The sequence below is a fragment of the Sminthopsis crassicaudata genome, chromosome 1 (genome assembly GCF_048593235.1).
Source record: "Sminthopsis crassicaudata isolate SCR6 chromosome 1, ASM4859323v1, whole genome shotgun sequence".
Lineage (NCBI taxonomy): Eukaryota > Metazoa > Chordata > Mammalia > Dasyuromorphia > Dasyuridae > Sminthopsis > Sminthopsis crassicaudata.
The window spans coordinates 381792701-381813895 of NC_133617.1; the positions used below are offsets into that span (position 1 = coordinate 381792701).

Sequence of the window (21195 nt, forward strand, 5' to 3'; positions counted from 1 at the left end):
ATTTTTAGAGATAATAAATTATAGATTTAGAAATCTTTGTTCTTAGGTTTTCTAGATTATGAGTTCAAACTTAAAACAGCCCTCTTATTCTCTTATTACTATAACTTGTTTATAGATATATTTAATTACATGTGTATTGAATATTTTCAGGTTGATAATTGGAGGTAGAAATGTGGGATTTTATAATTATCCTATACTGGCATATCTGAAATTATCATCATTAGGGAGGCCGTTGAGTCTCCTAATTTCTGAACAAAATCAACACATACACAATATATACATAAATGAAATTTTCTTTGTTATAAGGTACAGTAGCTTGACTTCATATTAAGAATGACCTGAATTTAAGTTTCACCTCTCAGGGAAACTATCTTTGTTTGGTTTTTTTTGGCAAATCTCTTAGTATTATAGTGGCAGTATTAAGTATTTAGTATTAAGTGGCAATTTTCTGAGACTCTAAGCTGCTATGCAGTTGCTGATCTGCATTTTTAGAGATTAAGTTTCTTTACTAGGAAATCTTTACCCATAAAAAATCATAAGTAGGGACCACTGCTTCCAACCACTCCCAAAATCCTTAAATCATGAAATAGATAATCACTCCTTTACAAATGGAGTTGGAACAAGACTTTTTTTTTTTTTTTTTACTTCAGATATATCTAGAAATACAGACCAAGGCCAACAATATAGGTCATTACTTTAAAAATACAGTCTTAAAATTGAAAACAATAAACAGTACTAGAAAACAAAGTTAATTATCATTCTTTTATGTATAGAGGTAGGAAACAGTGGTGACCTTATTTGCTTTTGTAGCATAAATTTGGTTTTGTGTAAAACAAGAAAGAATGAAGAAACAAGAAGAAAGAGTGGCTGAATGTAAGGCCTCACAAAAATATAATAAAATGGTAATTTACCTCCTTTATTCAGTCCCGATTGGAGGTAGCAAGATGGCTTAGTGAATAGATTACTGGATCTCGAATCAGGAAGACATTTAACTTCTGTTGCCTTTAATCCACTAGAAAAGAAAATGGTGAGCCACTCTTGTATCTTTGTGAAGGAAATCCAGTGAACTGTGTGGTCTGAAGGATCACGAGGAGTTGGACACAACTAAAATGAACAAAAAGTCCTCTCTAGGACCATTTGTGTTGTCAGGGTACAATCATAGAACCTTTTGATTTTGTTTTACATCATGAGAAGGGTTTGGCCAAATGATTGGCACTTCACATATTCCAGTTACACTCATATAGATAATACCGAGTACATCAAGATAGATTGGGCCTTGATTGAGGCATGACAGTATTTTATGAAATTAAGCTCTTAATGTGTGATATATTCTCCAAATGGGTTTTCTAGACCATAACCATTTTTTCTCTTTAAACCCCAAAGCTTACTTTCTTGTTCTTCCTTTTATAATGAAGTATTTGGATTATCAGGATTATTTGCTACCATATATCCTTTGTGCACCAGTATCCTGCTTTTCTGAGTTGTTTCCTCAGAGATACCTAGTTACTCCTTCCCTCTTAGTGAGAAAAGCATTAGGCATTTTGTTCAGAAATGGTGACCTCCTGAGATAGGTAGGTAGGTAGGTAGGTAGATACATAGATAGATAGATTATATGCTTACTGTGTGCTGGGCACTGTGTTAAGTACTGAGCAAATAAGATAGTACCTGTCTTGAGGGAACTTATATTCTAGTAAGAAAAGACAACACATAACGCAAAGTTGGAAAGGGAATGGGATTTTAAAAGAAGCCAAACAAGGGTAAAGAGTAAAATAATAGCTTACATTTATATAGGCACTTATTGTGTGCCAGGACTGGTGGTAGCTGGGAAGTGAGTTGCAGGCTTATTCCTGGGCAAGAAAAGTTAAAGCTTACCTTTCAGTGCCACCATGGTTCTTCTAGTAGAGTCCTAGTTTTCAGCTTGGAAAGTTGAAATGAAGAAGAGTTGGAATGAAAGCTGAAATGGAATTGGCAAGGATTTGAGCTAATGACCAAGAAATGAGGCCAAGTTTTGGTCCTCATTAAAATGAATTTTTCTATAAAAATCCTTGGACATAGTCCAGATATCAGGTGGGGTGAAGAACTGAGCTTCAGGTTGAGTTGAACTGACATGACATAGATTGATTTTTGAGCCTGACATTAAATCTCAAAAATAGCAACTGAAGCCCTTTTTTTTTTTTCCTTCTCTTCTTCTCTCCCTCCTTCCTTCCTCTTCTTCCTCCTTCAAATATCTCTTCACTTCTGCTTAAAAGTACGACTAATGAAAGTACAGCTCTTTGCGGTTATGGTTCATCTCACTTCTACAAAATGTCATTTTGAGTGGGGCAACTAGATGGCAAAGTGGATAGAGCACTGGTCCTGAAGTCAGAAGGAACTTATCTGCCTTTACTCTTAAAACTTTCTAGCTGTATATCCTGAGCAAGTTACCTAACCCCATTTGCCTCATACACACTCAAAATTAATAAACAAAAAGAGATGTCATTTTGAATTATCAATTGAACTCCTTGCTTTTGGTTATAATTTATTGTTCTAATTTAAATGAGAAGTAATTCTGCTCTAATCTGATTAGTTTATTTTGGATGTAAGCTTTTTCCTTACTTCCTTGAAATATTTAATTTTTAACATTGTAATTCTCACATTTTTCCCACAATTTTTATTTTTTAAATTTGTCATTAGAATCAATAAACAATCATACAGAATCAATTTAATCTTCTCAACTGGATTTCCTCTAGACATTTAATGTTGATGCCACAAAACAGAAGTGAATTCTTCCATCTCCCTATCTCTTTTCAACTTGCTTATTTCTGTTGATGATAGTGCTATGTTCCTAGTCACAAAGAATTATACTCTTAGATTCTTCCTTGGCTCTTAACTGATGCATACAAATCCAATCCATGGCCAAAAAAATTTTTTTTAAATTAAAACATTTTGTTTTCAATACATATACATGGATAATTTTTCAACATTAACCCTTATTATTATTATTATTATTATTATCAACCATGTGTTCCAATTTCCTCCCTTTCCCTAATCCCTCCCCTAGGTGACATGTAATCTAATATATGTTAAACATGGTAAAAATATGTGTTAAATCCAATATATGTATACATATTTATAAAATTATCTTGCTACACAAGAATCAAAAAGGAAAAAAAATGAGAAACAAAATAATATGCAAGCTAACGACAACAAAGAGTGAAAATGCTATGTTGTGATCCACACTTAGTTCCCATAGTCCTGTCTTTGAGTATAGATGGTTTTCATCATCACAAGATTACTGGAATTGACCTGAATCATCTCATTATTGAGAAGAACCATGTCCATCAGAATTGATCATCACATAATCTTGTAGTTGCTGTGTACAATGTTCTTTTGGTTCTTTTCATTTCAATTAGCATCAGTTCCTGTAAGTCTCTCCAGGTCTTTTGAAATCATCCTGCTGATTGTTTCTTATAGAACAATAATATTCCATAATATTTCATATTCCATAATTCATTCAGTCACTCCCCAACTGATGGGCATCTACTCAGTTTCCAATTTCTTGCCACTACAAAAAGGCTGCCATAAATATTTTTGCACATGTGGGCCCCTTTTCCTCCTTTAAGATCTCTTTGGGTTATAAGCTCAGAAGAAACACTGCTGGTTCAAAGAGAGTATGCACAGTTTGATAGCCCTTTGGGCATAGTTCCAAATTGCTCTATAGAATAGTTGGATCACTTCACAGTTCCACCAACAATGTATTAGTGTCCCAGTTTTCCCTATCCCTCCAACATTTGGCTTTGTCTTTTCTTGTCATCTTAGTTAGAGAGGTGGTACCTCAGAGTTGTCTCAATTTGCATTTCTCTGATCAATAGTGATTTAGAGCACCTTTTATATGATTAGAAATAGTTTTAATTTCTTCATCTGAAAATTGACTGTTCATATTCTTTGACTATCAATTGGAGAATGGCTTGAATTCTTACCAATTTGAGTCAATTCTCTACATGTTTTAGAATGTTTCAATGTAAAAATGTTTTCTCAGTTTATTTCTTACCTTCTAATTTTATCTGCATTGGTTTTGTTTGTACTAAAACTTTTTAACTTAATATATCAAAATTGTCTATTTTGTGTTCAATAATGAACTCCAGTTCTTCTTTGGCCACAAATTCCTTCCTTCTCCACAGATTCAAGAGGTAGATTATCCTTTGTTCTTCTAATTTGCTTATAATATCATTCTTTATATCTAAATCATGAACCTTTTTCTTTTATCTTGGTATATGGTATTAGGTATGGGTCAGTGAAGCTTCCATTCTTATAGAGGAATGGTGGTCAGTGAAATAAATTTTGGTCTGGGAAGCTACAGGATTAATGAATGAATTCAAAGGACAGCCAACTGACATGCTCTTTTCTCATGTACCCTTTTCCAGAATAAGTAGAACTATTTCTTTTATTACTTTGTCCAGGAAAAGAGGTGACAGAAAAAAGAGAGAGAAGGAGGAGATGTTGTGTGGCAAGAAAACATGTAGCAAAATGAATGAATAATTTTGTCTAAGTACATATCTGGTTGTGATAGGATATATCTTTCATTCAGTGTCTAAGGCTAGTTTTCATAAGATGGGGTAGGTGAGTTTATTATATACATTATTTTTCATTTAGTAATATTTAGTAACATACATTTGCCAATAAAGCAAGTATTTTAGAAAGAACTTTTCAATGCAGTTCAGATCATACAAGTTAGTGTGTTGTTCTCTTGGTGCATGGAAACTGGTCCTGCTAATTTACAGTATCTGTATAATTACTTGAGTATGTATGGTATAAATTGGTCGGTTAAATTTGCCAGTTATTTAGGAAATACTCTAGTAAATGCATCTTGATGAATAAAGATTGTATAAAATTATTTTAATAGGGTGTTCATCTTATTAAAAAAGATAAACTTTAAAATATGCATAATAAAACCTTTCTGTAGATGATCACCATTATTTTCTTACTAGCCCGTTTTGTAAAATCATGCTAGTAATTGTTATTGATTCACTTTTGTACCGCATTCTGGTTTCTTCTTATTACCTTTTATTTTATCTTTTCAGTCCCTTAATTTAAGGCAACAACTTTGGGAGTGACAAATACTTTATTATATAGATTTGGAGATGTGTTTTTTTCTTCTCTCTGATAATGAGGCTCATTGCTTAGTAACAGTAGAATTTGTAGTGGACAGAACCTTTGTATTTTGTTTTCTTTTTAAAAATACAATTACTGTGTTTGTAGAGGAAATTTTGTACTCTCTTTTTATAGCTTTTTATTGACAAAACATATGCATGGGTAATTTTTCAACATTGATCCTTGCAAAAACTTCTGTTCCAACTTTTCCCCTCTTTCCCTCCACCCCCGCCCCTAAATGACAGGTAGTCCCATACATGTTAAATATGTTAAAGTATACAATATATGTATATATATTTTTACGTTATCTTGCTGTACAAGAAAAAATTGAATTTAGAATGAAGATTAAAAATAAACTGAGAAGAAAAACAAAAATGCAAGCTAACAATAGCAGAAAGAATGGAAATGCTATGTTATGGGCCACATTCATTTCCATAACATTTATATACCATAATTTACCCAACCATTCTCCAATCGATGGGCATATATTCATTTTCCAGTTTCTAGCCTTTACAAAAAGGGCAGCCACAAACATTTTGGCATTTTCCCTTCTTTAAGATCTCTGGGAGATAAGCCTAGTAGTAACACTGCTGGATCAAAGGGATGCACAGTTTGATAACTTTTTGAGTATAGTTCAAAATTGCTCTCTAGAATGGTTGGATCTGTTCAAAACTCCACCAACAATGCATCAGTGCCCCAGTTTTCCCATATCCCCTCCAACATTCATCACTGTCTTTTCCTGTCATCTTAGCCAATCTGACAGGTGTGTAGTGGTATCTCAGAGTTATCTTAATTTGCATTTCTCTGATTAGTAGTGATTTGGAATACCTTTTCATATGACTAGAAATAGTTTCAATTTCTTCATCTGAAAATTGTCTGTTCATATCCTTTGACCATTTATCACCTGGAGAATGGCTTCATTTCTTATAAATTTGAGTCAATTCTCTATATATTTTGGAAATGAGGACTTTCTTAGAACCTTTAACTATAAAAATGTTTTCCCATATTATTGCTTCCCTTGTAATCTTGTTTGATTTAGTTTTGTGTGCACAAAAGCTTTTTAACTTGATATAATCAAAATTATCTATTTTGTGATCAGTAGCAATATCTAGTTCTTTTTTGGCCATAAACTCCTTCCTCTCTTCCACAGGTCTGAGAGGTAATCTATCCTATGTTCTTCAAATTTATTTATAATCTCATTCTTTATGTCTACATCATGAACCCATTTCAACCTTATCTTGATATACAGGATTAGGTGTAGGTCAATGCTTAGTTTTTGCCATACTAATTTCCAATTTTCTCAGCAGTTTTTGTCAAATAGTGAATTCTTATCCTAAAAGTTGGGGTCTTTGGAGTTGCCAAATACTAGATTGCTATAGTTATATTTTGTCCTGTGAGCCTAATTTTATAATATAGTTTTAGATCAGGTACAGCTAGGCCACCTTCATTTGATTATTATTTTTTTTAATTAGTTCCCTTGAAATTCTTGATATTTTGTTCTTCCAGATGAATTTTGTTTTTTGTTTTTTTTTCTAGGTCATTAAATTAGTTTCTTGGGAGTTTGATTGGTATAGCACTAAATAAATAGATTAATTTAGATAGTATTGTCATCTTATATTTTCTTTCTTTTTTTAAATTAATTTTATAATTATACATTTTTTGATAGTATATATGCATGAGTAATTTTTTTTATAATATTATCCCTTGTATTCATTTTTCCAGATTTTCCCCTCCCTCCCCTAGATGACAGGCAATCTCATACATTTTACATGTGTTACAGTATAACCTAGATATAATATATGTGTGTAAATCCAATTTTCTTGTTGCACGTTAAGTATTGGATTCCGAAGGTATAAGTAACCTGGGTAGATAGACAGTAGTGCTAATATTTTACATTCAATTCCCAGTGTTCCTTCTCTGGGTGTAGTTGTTTCTGTCCATCATTGATTAGCTGGAAGTGAGTTGAATCTTCTTTATGTTGAAGATATCCACTTCCATCAGAATACATCCTCATACAGTATTGTTGTTGAAGTGTACAACGATCTTCTGGTTCTGTTCATTTCACTCAGCAACAGTTTATGCAAGTCTCTCCAAGCCTTTCTGAATTCATCCTGCTGGTCATTTCTTACAGAGCAATAATATTCCATAGCCTTCATATAGCATAATTTACCCAACCATTCTCCAATTGATGGACATCCATTCATCTTCCAGTTTCTATCCACTACGAAAAGAGCTGCTACAAACATTTTGGCACACACAGGTCCCTTTCCCCTCTTTAGTATTTCTTTGGGATATAAGCCCAGTAGTAGCACTGCTGGATCAAAGGGTATGCACAGTTTGATAACTTTTTGGGCATAGTTCCAGATTGCTCTCCAGAATGGCTGGATTCTTTCACAACTCCACCAACAATGTATTCATACTTAACCTATCCAAGAGCACTTAATATTTTTCCAGTTGTTTAGATTTGACTTTATTTGTGTGGAAATTGTTTTGTAGTTTCGCTTCATGTATATAGTTTCTGACTTTCCCGTGGCAGGTAGATTCCCAAATATTTTATATTATCAACAGTTATTTTATTTTGTTATTTTATTTTTTATTATAGTTTTTTATTTACAAGATATATGCATGGGTAATTTTACAGCACTGACAATTGCCAAGCCTTTTGTTCCAATTTTTCTCCTCCTTGCCCTACCCCCTCCCCCAGATGGCAGGTTGACCAATACATGTTACATGTTCAACAGTTATTTTAAATGGAATTTCTCTTTGTATTTCTTGCTGTTGGATTTTGTTAGTGATGTATAAGAATGCTGATGAATGGAAAAGATAATGCTGAATGTTTGGGGGATGTGGGAAAACTGGGACAGTGATACATTATTGGTGGAATTGTGAATACGTGCAGCCATTCTGGAGAGCAATAACTCAAAAAGTTATCAAAATGTGCATACCCTTTGATCCAGAAGTGTTACTACTGGAGATCTTAAAGAAGGAAAAGGGACCTGTATGTTTGTGGCAACCCTTTTTGTAGTGGCTAGAAACTGGAATTTGAATGGATGCCCATCAATTGGAGAAAGGCTGAATAAATTGTGGTATATAAATGTTATGGAATATTATTGTTCTGTAAGAAATGACCAGCAGAATGATTTCAGAAAGGCCTGGAGAAACTTACATGAACTGATACTGAGTGAAATGGGCAGAACAAGGAGATCATTATATACTTCAACAACAATACTATATATGATGACCAATTCTGATGGATGTGGCTCTCTTCAACAATGAAATGAACCAAATCAGTTCCATTTGTTCTATAATGAAGAGAATCAGCTACACCCAGCAAAAGAACTCTGGGAAATGATTGTGAACCACAACATAGCATTTCCAATTCCTCTGATTTTGTCTGTTTGCAATTTTGATTTCCTTCTCAGGTTAATTTTATCTTATTTCTAAGTCCAATTTTTCTTGTGCAGAAAAATCACTGTACGGATATGTTTACATATATTGTATTTAACATATACTTTAACATATTTAACATGTATTGGTCTAATTGCCATCTGGGGGAAGGGGGTAGGGAGAAGGAGGAGAAAAGTTGGAACAGAAAGTTTTGCAAGGGTCAATGCTGAAAAATTACCCATGCATATATCTTATAAATAAAAAGCTATTAAAAAAAGAATGCTGATCGTTTATGTGGATTTATTTTGCATCCTTCAACTTTGCTAAAGTTGTGGATTATTTCTAATAGCTTTTTAGTAGAATCTCTTGGGTTCTCTAAGTTTACCATCATCTTATCTGCAGAGTGTTAATTTAGTTTCCTCATTACCTACTCTAAATCCTTTAATCTTTTTTTCACTTCTTATTGGTGAAACTAGTATTTCTAATACAATATTGAATAGTAATGGTGATAGTGGGCAACCTTGTTTCACTTCTGATTTTATTGGGAATGGTTCCAGTTTATCACCATTACATATGATGCTTATTGATAGATGACTATTTTAAGGAAAAGTCTATTTATTCCTATACCCTCTAGTGTTTTTAATAGGAATGGGTGTTGGATTTTATCAAGTGCTTTTCTGCAGCTATTGAGATGATCATGTGGTTTTTGTTAATTTGGTTATTGATATAGTTAATTATGTTAATAGTTTTCCTAATATTGAACCAGTCCTGCATTCCTGTTATAAATCCTACTTGTTTATGGTGTATTATCCAAGGGATGATTTTCTGTGATTTTTTGGCTAATATTTTATTTAAGATTTTTGCATCCATGTTCATTAGGGAGATTGGTCTATAATTTTCTTTCTTTGTTTTCATCCTACCTGGTTTAGATATCTGTACCTTGTCTGTATCATAAAAGGAATTTGGTAGGATGCCTTCATTCCCTATTTTTTCAAATAGTTTATATAACATTGGAGTTAATTGTTCTTTAAATGTTTGGTAGAATTCACATGTAAATGTGTCTGGCCCTGGGGATTTTTTCTTAGGGAGCTTGTTCTATTTCTTTTTCTAAAATGGGACTGTTTAACCTATTTACTTCTTCAATCTGAGCAACCTATATTTTTGAAGGTATTCATCTAATTTCATTTAAGTCATCAAATTTATTGGCATAAAGTTGAGCAAAGTAACTCTTAATTATTGCTCTAATTTCCTCTTCATTAATGGAGGGTTTTCCCTTTTCTTTTTTAAGATTTACAGTTTGATTTTCCTCTTTCCTTTTTCTATCAAATTTGCCAAGTGTTTATTTTGTTGTTTTTTTCATAGAACCAAATCTTAGTTTTAGTTATTAATTCAATAGTTTTTTTAAACTTTGTTTTATTAATCCCTTATTTTTAGAATTTCAAGTTTAGTGTTTGATGTGGGGGTTTAGTTTGCTCTTTTTCTACCTTTTTTAGTTGCAAGCTTAATTCAATGATTTTCTCTTACTCTATTTCATGCAAGTAAGCCTCTCGAGATATAAAATTTTCCCTTATTACCATTTTGCATCCCACATATTTTGGTATGTCGTCTCATTATTGTCATTCTCATGGGTGAAATTATTGTGTCTATGATTTTCTGTTTCACCCATTCATTCTTTAGGATGAGATTATTTAGTTTCCAATTACTTTTTAGTCTATTTTCCCCTAGCTTTTTATTGAATATAAGTTTTATTTCATCGTGATCTGAAAAGGATTCATTTACTATTTTTGCCATTTTGCATTTTAATTTGAGGTTTTTATGTGCTAATATAAAGTCAATTTTTGTATAGGTTCCATAACTGCTGAAAAGTATACTTTCTGTCTCCTAAATTTAGTTTTCTTCAAACATTTATCATACCTAACTTTTCTAGTGTTGTATTTACGTCTTTAACTTATTTCTTGTTTATCTTGTGGTTTGATTTATCTGCTTCTGAGAGTGCTAAGTTGAGATTCCACTATAATAGTTTTGTTGTCTATTTCTTCTTGCAGATCTCTTAACTTCTACTTTAGAAATTTAGATGCTATACCACTTGGTGCATATATGTTTAATATTGATATTGCTTCATTTTCTATGTTACCCTTTAGCAAGATATAGTGCCCTTCCTTATCTCTTTTAATTAGGTCAGTTTTTGCTTTTGCTTGATCTGAGATCAGGATGGTTACGCCTGCTTTTTTGACTTCACCTGAAGCATAGTAGATTCTGCTCCAACCTTTTACCTTTATTTTGTATGTATTGGCCTGCTTCAAATATGTTTCCTGTGAACAACATATTGTGGGATTCTGGCTTTTAATCCAGTCTGCAATCTGTCTCCGCTTTATGGGGAAGTTTACCCCATTCACATTTATGGTTAAAACTGCTAATTCTGTATTTCCTGCCTTCTTGTTATCCCCAAATTACTATTTCTGTATTCCCTTTCTATTTATCCTACCCTTTCCCTTTTTGCTTTTCCCCTCCCACTTTTTAATGTGGTGAGAGAAGTTTCTCTGTAAACCAAATATGTCCAATATTTTCTCTTTGAGACAATTATGATGAGATTAAGATTCACACAATGTTCCTCCCCCTCCTTTCTTTCCTTCAGATATAATAGGTTTCCTTTGCCCCTTCATGAGATGTAGTACCTCCACTTTTCCCTTTTTCTGGTACAATTTTCCTTTCCACCTCTAGTTCCTTCTTTATATTATAACAGTAAAACCAAGTTATAAATGTACTCTTTATATATACCTGTAACAGAATTACCATTGTCAAGAGTTCTTTTTACCTTTTTATGCTTCCCTTGAATCCTATATTTGGAGGTCAAATTTTTTGTTTAGCTCTGATTTTTTTTGTAGTAAATAAATAAATTCACCTAATCATTGAATGTCCATTGTCTTCCCTGGAAGAAAATGCTCAGTTTGGTTGGGTAAGTTATTCTTGGCTGCTTACCAAGTTCCTTAGCTTTTTGGAATATTGGATTCCAGGGTCTTTGATCCTTTAATGTGGAAGCTGCTAGATCCTGAGTAATCCTTATTGTGGCTGCTTGTAGTATTTTTTCCTTGGTCTGATAGTTCTGGAATTTAGGCACAATATTTCCTGGGGTTTTAATTTTGGGATCTCCTTCAATAAGTGAATTTTTTCAGTGGATATTTTACTTTCTGATTCTATGACCTCTGGGCAGTTATCTTTGATGATTTCATGAAAAATAGTGTCTAGGCAATTTTTTTTCATCATAATTTTCAGGGAGTCCAATAATATTTAGATTATCTCTTCTAGATCTATTTTTCAGGTCTATTGTTTTCCCAAGTAGGCATTTAGCACTTTTTTCTTAATTTTTTCTTTTTTTGGTTTTGCTTGACTGATTTTTGGTGTCTCCTCAAGTCATTCATTTCCATTTATTCCATTCTCATTTTTACTACATTATTTTCTTCATTTACTTTTAAAATTTCTTTTTGTAATTATCCAATTGAGTTTTTAAATGAGCTATTTTGTTCTATGAAATTTTTTTCCATTTTGCCAATTTTATTTTTTAAGGAGTTATTTTCTTTTTCTATTGTGTCCTGATTTCTAGATCCCCCAAGATGGGATAACAAAACACACTGTTGCTTTTTAGAGCCCAGGGTGATTAAATATACCTTCTTAGTTATGAAGTGATGCGGCAGGACTCCTGAGGATGGTAGGAAAATGGAGTCTGTTTATTTCAAGAACTTTCCCCTTTTTATAATGTAACAAAAACACTGAGCACATGGGACCACATAAACAACTTGCTATTGTAGTACTTTGCCACCTGGTATCACTCTTCCACCTGGTATCACTCTTCCACCTGCTATCACTCTACTTTAATCACAACATAGGTTGTCATCACCCTCTGACTTCTCAGGAAGGCTGAGATCCCTTAGGGGAGATGGGGAGCCAAAGCAGATACTGTCAGCAGGTTTCCTCTGGTCTGAAGGGTCTTATACCTCACTATGACTGTCTACATTTTTCCAGTTCACAAATTCTGTTTTTCAAGGAGTTGGTTTCTTTTTCCACTCTATCTTTTAATTAGTAATGACTTATCCAGACCCTCTTGCAAAGCTTTCTTTTCTTTTCCCCATTTTTCTTCTAGCTCTCATTTTGAGATTCTTTTTATTTTCTTCTATGAGAGCCTTATAAGGTGGGGACCAGATCATATCTATCTTTGGGTTTTCATCTATAGGCAACCTGTTTTTAGTCTCCTCATGGTTTGAAATCTGCTCTCTTTCAGTATAGAAGCTATCTATAGTTAGAGCCCACTTTGCCTTTTTACTCATTTAAAACAAACAAACAAAAACAAGAAAAATGTTGCAGTCTGCTTATAGGATAAAGTATTTCTAATCTTCCTCTACAGACAATAGGAAGTGGCAGTGAAGTGGCAGTGGGACAGCAGTGTCTGTGCCCAGGGACTGCACTGGGATTAGCAGTTGAGTCCCTCCTGGTGCTGGGTGGCTGCTGCCAAATCCCAAGAATCTCCAGCATTTTGGGTTGTCGTGTACCTTCTGTGTTCAGCTTCTCTGCTTGCTGCCAGGGCAGAGTTGCTGACACAGAGTTCTCCCTGCAGATTTTCAGCCTGGAAAGACCACACACTGTCCCCCTCCAGTTGCTCAGTGTGGGCTGTTCCCCATGCTCTCACTGCCTATCTGTGCCTGGCCTACTCCCATTTATTTGGTCCCGCGAGTGACCAAAAACAGACCTTTCTGGTGAATTTTGAGATTATCTTCTGGTAATGTGTTGTACTCCCAATATTCGTGGGTTCTGAAAGTCAAGCACTAATTCAGAGGCTGAGTTTTGTAAAAATAGTTTGCGGGTAGAGGAGAGCTCAGAAAGGCACATGTGTCCTCTCCACCATCTTGGCTCTGCTCTTGAAATTTTGTATTCTTGAATCACATTGTGAGACAAAGTTGTAAAGCAATCACATTGAAATGAAACAGGAAATAGAGGTTTGAACTTCATTTTATAGAAAATTTCACTTGAAATCATAAGATTTCAAATTTTCTTCTGTTTGGGATGTGGGGGGAAGATAAATTTGTAAGTTGTATGTTTTTGAAAATGATGCTAGTTTATGTTAGATAATGAGAATCTTTAAGTGGTAATAGATTCATATTTGATCATTTTTCCATGTATGCTTACTATACGTGTGGACTGTTATATTGGTTTACAGTTATTCTTTTTCAGACAATTGTTTGTGATTTTGTTTCATAGTCAATGAGCTTCCTTGGCTTCAAATAAAAAATCAGTCAAACAATAAGCATTAAGGGCAAAATATGGGCCAGATCTGTGTTAAATACTACATATACATGTGAGAAGAAAAAAAAAAAAAGAACCAAATCCTGTTCTTCAGAAATTTACATTATATTGAGGGAGACAACATTTATATATGTTGAGAAATACTGATTGTATACATACACATAAAATAAATGCAATTTAATTAAATAGAAGATTGGAAAGATAATAAGAAGTGCATTGGGAAAAATTCATGTGGAAGTTCACACTTAAATTGAAATTTGAAGGAAGTAAAGGAATCTTTGAGCCTGAGGTAAGGAGAATTTACATTTTAGATAGGAGGGTAATAGGAAGTAAAATGCTGTGGATAAGGAATAGAAAGTCACTTTGCCTGTACCAAAAAGTATTGAAATGTTCCTGACTTAGAATCCATTCCTCAACTTTTAAATTATCTTGGAACCTTTTTTCTAAAGACTGGGGAGGCAGGCCTCTTTGCCCTGGCTAATCCAATCATTCCTATAGCCTTTTTAACCCTGAAATATCCTCCTGTTAGACTCCTTTTCTTGGAACTTCCTTTTTACGGAGAGGCCTAGCCAGCAATCATTCTCTTTTTGGCTCTGATTCTTACTTCTACACTTGAAAATCACATGCCTTAAACAAATATACCTTCCTCTCCCTGAGTTCCAACCCATTTTGTGTATTTTCTTCCCTCAAGAATGTAAACTTTGTTTTTCTTTTGGTTAAATTTTATTCCCATACTTAGCACAGTTCTTGGTGTTTGGTAGTTCCATTTCTGCTTCCTTCCTGTGCTTCCCTCCCTCTCTTGCTTCAGCAGAGAAGTGATATGTAGCCACATTCATAGTAACAGAAAATTACTATAACAGTTTTATAATTCAGAGTAGATTAGAGTAGGAGAGTTGAGGAAGTGAGAAGACCAATACAGTACTCCAGATGAGGAGTAACAAAAACCCCAAAAATGCGGTAATTGTGTAAATGAAAAGAAAGGGCTAGATATGAGAGGTATAAGAGGTTTGAAAGGGCATGATTTGGCAAGTGAGGAGATGTATCATGTGAGGGAGAGTGAGGTGTTGAGCAGAGTGCTGAGGTTGTGACACTGGGAGACTGGAAGAATGGGTGTAGTGTGAACAATGATGTAATAATCACCTGTAATAATCATTGGTCAAAGTTCATGCTTTTCATTGATATTGTTATTTTTTTAGCTGATGTCAAAGTGAATTGGAGTTAGGAAAAGTTGAGTTCAAATGTGGCCTCAGACACTTACTGTCTGAATGCCTCTAAGCAAGTGACTCAACTTCTGTTTGTTTCTGTTTAGTCACTTGTAAAATAGATTAATAGTAACACTTACCAGGGTTGTAGTGAAGATCAAATGAGATAATATTTGCAAAAGCACTTAATACAGTATCTGATACTTAATAAGCACTATATAAATACTTTTTTTTTTCACACTTTTATACTTTTATTTTTTCCAGGTATAAGCAAAGACTATTTTTTTCAGTATTCATTTTTTTAATTAAAAAAATTTTTTTAAAGCTCTGATTGCATCTTTGCAAAACTTTTTATGTTACAAATTTTTTTCCTTCCCTTCTCCCCACTTCTCCTAGATGGCAAGTAATCCTTTATGTTAAACATGTGCAATTCTTCTTTATATATTTCCACAATTGTCATGTTACACAAGAAAAATCAGATCAAAAAGGGAAAAAATGATAAGGAAAACAAATTGTAAGCAAACAACAAAAATGAAAATACTATGTTGTGATCCACACTCAGTTCCTACAGTCTTCTCTCTGGATGCAGATGGCTCTTTTCATCACAAGACCACATTGCTATTGAAAAGAGCCACATCCGTCTGAATTGATCATTGTATAATCTTTCTGTTTCAGGATTCATTTTTATAAGATTTTTGAATTCTAAATCTTTTCTCCCTCCCTTTGTTTCCACTCCATTCCCCAAAATGAGTGATTTGATATAGTTTTTATACAATCATTTAAAACATATTTCCATATTAGTTATGTTGTGCAAGAAACAAAAATCAGAATAAAAGGGGAAAAAACAACACTAGAAATAAAAAACAAACAAAAAAATGAAAATAGTTTGCTTTGATCTGTGTTCAGTCTCTCTAATTATTTCTCTGGATGTGATGGCATTTTCCATCACAAGTCATATGGAATTATCTTGGAGAACACTGTATTACTGACAAGTCTATCATAGTTAATCATCACACATTGTTGTTATTGCTGTATACAATGTTCTGATTGTGCTCACTTCCTCAGCATCAATTCAAATAAGACTAAGTTTTTTCTCAAATCCATTTTCTCATCATTTCTTATAAGAGTATTTCATTGTATTCATTTGTCACAACTTGTTCAACTATTCTCCAATTGATGGGCTTCCCCTCAATTTCCAATTCCTTGCTACCATAAGAACCCTACAAATATTTTTGTACATGTGGGCCCTTTTCCCTTTTTTAAGACTCTCTTTAGGATAAAGACCCACTATTGGTATTGCTGGATCAAAGAGTATGTCTGCACAATTTTATAAGCATTTTGGGCATAGTTCCAAATTGCTCTCCAGAATAGTTGTCAATCAATTTGCAACTTCATCCGTAGTTCATTAGTTTTCAAGTTTTCCCCCATCCTGTCCAACATTTATCAGATTTATCATTTTCTTTTCTGTCATCTTAGCCAATCTTACAGCTTTGAGATAGTACCTCAGAATTGTTTTAATTTGCATTTTTTTAACTAATAGTAATTTAGAACATTTTTTCATATGACTACAGATAGTTTTAATTTCTTTATCTGAAAACTTCCTGTTCCTATTCTTTGACCATCTACATCCATTGGGGAATGACTTGTATTCTTATAAATTCTAATCAATTCTCCATATGGTTGAGAAATGAGACCTTTATCAGAAATATTGATATAAAATCATTTCTCATTGCTGTTCCTTCTAATTTTGTCTGCATTAGTTTTGTTTATGTAAAAACTTTTAAATTTAATATAATCAAAATTATACTTTTCATAATGTTCTCTAATTCTTAATTGGTCATAAATTACTTCCTTCTTCAAAATTCTGACAGGTAAACTATCCTTTGATCTCCTAATTTGCTAAGAGTATTTACCCTTTATGTCTGTACCATGAACCCATCTACTAATTTAAAGTAACTGAGTCAGTGATAATCTAAGGTAAAATTTTTGATTTAGACAAAATTTACCCTTAGCACCCCATTCTGTTCCTTTTGTATCTATCCCTATGATAGTTGACATTATATCACTTATTTGTACTAAAATTCTTGCTAATGCTTTTACTAGTTACTATTACTAGTTACTAGTTAAGTTAATGAGTTACCCTTAATTTAAAAAATCTTTGGCTAGATGTGGCCACAGCTTATTGTACTAGTGCAGTATCTAGTCAAGATTATGACTTTGTTTTCACATTAATTTCCTTTACCAACTTGTGATTTTTTTAGGGAAAAAGATGGAAACATGGTAAGATAAGAGAGCATGGTCTCAAAATTTTTTCCAAATCAGAATTTATTTGAAAAACTGGGGATTCTCACCTCATTAGATGCAGAAATGATGTAGAAAATTAAATCAATCACCCAACCCTGATTAATGCAGCTCATAAGATTTATTCATGTCCCAATATCTTTATAATGTGAGAACATCTTTGAATTTTAGAAACAAAGACATAAAGCAGTTGTAGTTAAAGTCCTTAATTTTTAAGAGGTTAAATACTCGCATCTGTTGGGGGGAGAGAGACAAGAACATTTTCTCATCTGATTTCTTTATTATTTGAATCAGGTATTTATTTCAGGTTTTTCTTGGAATACATTTAGAATTGAGCAGGCTGTCTCCATTTAGGCAGCCATTTAACCAGAAATATCCTTGTGCCTTTCTTCCCCTAGATCCTGTTTAAACTTGTAGAAGATTATGTCCCAGATTTTTGGTTTTTTGGCTGGAGGGAGGGGCAGATAGTTGGGGCAGATAGTTGTGGCAGATATTTTTGGAATGCTCCTTATTTGTACGTGTACTTTCTGATAGAATGTCAAATTCTTAAGAACTGGGGCACTTTCACTTTTGTCTTTCATATTCACAGTATATAGTAGATTATAGTAGATCTGTCAGTTAATAAATATTTATTAAGCTTTTACTATTAAGCCTTGGCAACTAAGTACTGGGGATATAGCTACAAATAAAAATAGTCATTGCCTTCAAGGAACTTAGTATCTAATAATAACAAACAACAAAAGAAAGTGGAGAAACTGGACTTGAAGAGAAGATACTCAGTGATGGAGACTTAAGCAGAAGTTCCAAAGCTGTGTAACTTGCTGGGAAATGGGAAGAACAGCTATGCTGAGTAAAAGTACCTCTTTCTTTACAAAGTAGCTCTTTAGCCCATGGTCCTGCCTTCCAGTCAAAGGATCTAGTGAAAGGGACTTTTAAGTACTTTAAAAATATTCCTTGATTAATTAAGATAGTAGTATTTTGGCTTCTGTGGAAAACTGTCTTTAGGGTGATCTTTATTAAAACAACTAATAGCTAAATAATAAGAATAGGTGGCTTTGTATCTTATTGTTCTTGTAATGTTTCTAGTTCTATTCATTTTTTTTAGGATTTGTATTGGCAAAAGAAAGGAATTAACACCATAGCTAGTAGTGTATATCTGTTCAGGCTTTGATCTGTATTAATTGTATTAATAGCTGAACTAGTCATTCGCTCCCTAGCCTCAGTTTTCTCATCTGCAAAATTGGCCTAATTTTACTTTATCTCCCCATTTTTTTTTAATAATGCTCAACTCTATCAGAAATTAGTTTAGTGTTCTTAAAATGTATATAGGCATATATACAGCTTTTTTATTGTCTTTGTGTAGCTCTGCATATATATTAATCATCTTCTGTAATGGTTTGATTACTGTAAACAAGTTCAGATAACTTGGAAGTTTTTCTCCCCACCATTTTTCTTCCATTTTATTAAACTCAGTGTTTATTATTTCACTTATTTTAGCTGGAGTGACAGCAGAATCCATTCAGACTGCAAATGCCAGTCCAGATGCTTTGGGGACTGAAACTAAAGTCCAAGAAGAAGAGCATGATCTTGTTGATGATGACATCACAGCAGGTACTTCTGATGATGATATAATCTTTATCAAGATATGCACAATCCTTTTTTTTTTTTTTTAATCACCTGGTTACAGTTCAAAATGAGAAGAATTACAATTTTAAAAGAGCTTAGTTAATTTTTTAATCTAATAATATACACAAAGAATGCAAGATGAGTCAATCAGATGACTAGGTATTTAGTACTAGTTGTTCAGGATCTAGAAGTACATAGAGAAAAGATGAGACAAGAAATTTCTTTCAAAATCTAACAAATTAGACAAGATAAACATATAGTCTAAGTAATTAGACTATATGTATATAGACTAAGTAATTAGACTAAATGTATATAGACTAAGTAATTAGACTATATGTATGTAGACTAAGTAATTAGATAAGGTAAACATATAGTTTAAGTACAGTAAAATGGCAAGTAAAAAAAAAAAAAAACCTCTCCTTTTGACACAGAAGCTTAAAACTTAAGATACCTTTGTTGAGATTAACATTTTAATGAATTTGTAGGATTTGTGGCAGAAAATTGTATTTATGAGTGTAGAAGAGGTATAAAGGGATTGTGCTGATGCATTTTCTCCCATGGGATTGGGAGTCTTGGATATATCATTGAAATAGTGACATAGAACAGGATGGTAGAGGTGTTTTGTGTGTGTGTGTGTGTGTGTGTGTATAAAATGACAACCATATGAGACTATAGGTAGTGAAGTGAATAAGACAACGATAAATTATAGTAGTATAAATTTGTTTAGTTGTTTCAGTTACATCCAACTCTTTATGGCCCCTATTTGGAGTTTTCTTGACAAAGATATTGGAGTGGTTTCCCCTTTCTTTTTCCAATTTATTTTATAGATAAGAAAATTGAGGCAAACAGGGTTAAGTGACTTGGCCAGGGTAACCTAACTAGTGAGTGTCTGAAGATGGATTTGAACTTAAGAAAATAATACTTACTGACTTTAGGCTCAGTACTCTTGATTTCACCATCTAACTGTAGTTAGTATAGATCCTGCAGTAGTATAGGTAAAAGGCATAGATAGTCTAAATATAAAAAAGATACTTTGGGTAATGCTATATAGTTCCCATGGGATTGAAATATTAAATAATCCAAAAAAAAAAAAAAAAAGCTAGGAAAAAAGAGGGATTATATTCCACTTTTTGAAACTGACTGATGCCAATGTGTAGTCCAACTTCAAGTCTAACTTTTGAATAATAGTATTATTTTTTCATTATGACTGCCCTTGATATCATTATGTATCTTGAAAAATTTCATTATTACTTAGTATTAAATAGAAAGATTAGTATTTTCCTTGCATAATTTTTTTTTTTTTTTTTTTTTTTTTTTTTTTTTTTGGCACCATCAGAGGGTAATTTGCTTTAATTCAGTTGTAAACAGTGCATTTTGGGAGATAATTTTATAGAGGTACAGTGGTGTGATGAAGTGAATTTGTTGTGATTACAGATTAAACAAGGGAGCAGAAATGCTCAAAGGACAGTTACACAACTATAGAAAATGGGGAAACTCTTATTAGATAACACTATGTGATATGATGCAGCTGGGGAGGTTTGTTTTTTTTGTTTTTGTTTTTGTTTTTGTAATGATGGTATCATGAATGCATCAGAAAAAAAATAGCTGCATCATAAATAGCAATATTATCTAGGCACAGCAGCTTTATTGGCAAACCAAAGTACAATCTGCAAATACCTAGCAATAAATTGACTAAAGGTATGAACATGGTATTCTTCAGCAAATTTTTTGAATGCTTAAAGCAATTGAATTGATAACATAAACATTCTATCTTGTCTAGAAAGATTTATAAACATTTTGATGGAAACTTGAAAAGAATATCTAACAATATAACCAAGATTCTATGAAGTTAAACAGTCTCATAAAACTATTATTAATTTTATGAAAATAAATAATTTTAAGATGAAATATGTGACTTGAAATTATGTATACAGTAAATTTTAAAACAGTCATCAAGAATTTACTTGTATGTTAGGCATTGAATTGACATTGGGGACACAAAGAAAGATAAAAAAGAGTCATAGCCTTAAGTAGCTTAAAGACTAGATGGAGATTATTGCCATTTTTAAGATTTGTAAACACTTTTACTTATGAATTGACAAAGTTGAAATTATATATAAAACTAAAACTATGATTTAAGTAATTCATTGTGTAATTAGTTATGTGTATATATAACATACACATACAGATATAACCAGTAGTTATATGTCAAAATGTAACTTGTTGAGTCATCTGTTCTTATCTCATTGTAATC

General features: G+C 32.9%; 1 protein-coding gene across 3 annotated transcripts in view; it reads left to right on the plus strand.

Moving 5' to 3' along the window:
- The window catches only part of WDR7 (WD repeat domain 7), a 472816-nt gene that overhangs the window by 177064 nt on the left and 274557 nt on the right, over positions 1-21195 (plus strand). For all 3 annotated transcript variants that reach the window (XM_074279428.1, XM_074279427.1, XM_074279429.1), the window contains one exon: positions 18813-18926. In XM_074279428.1, coding sequence (XP_074135529.1) covers positions 18813-18926 — 114 coding nt within the window. The remainder of the gene's footprint in view (positions 1-18812; positions 18927-21195) is intronic.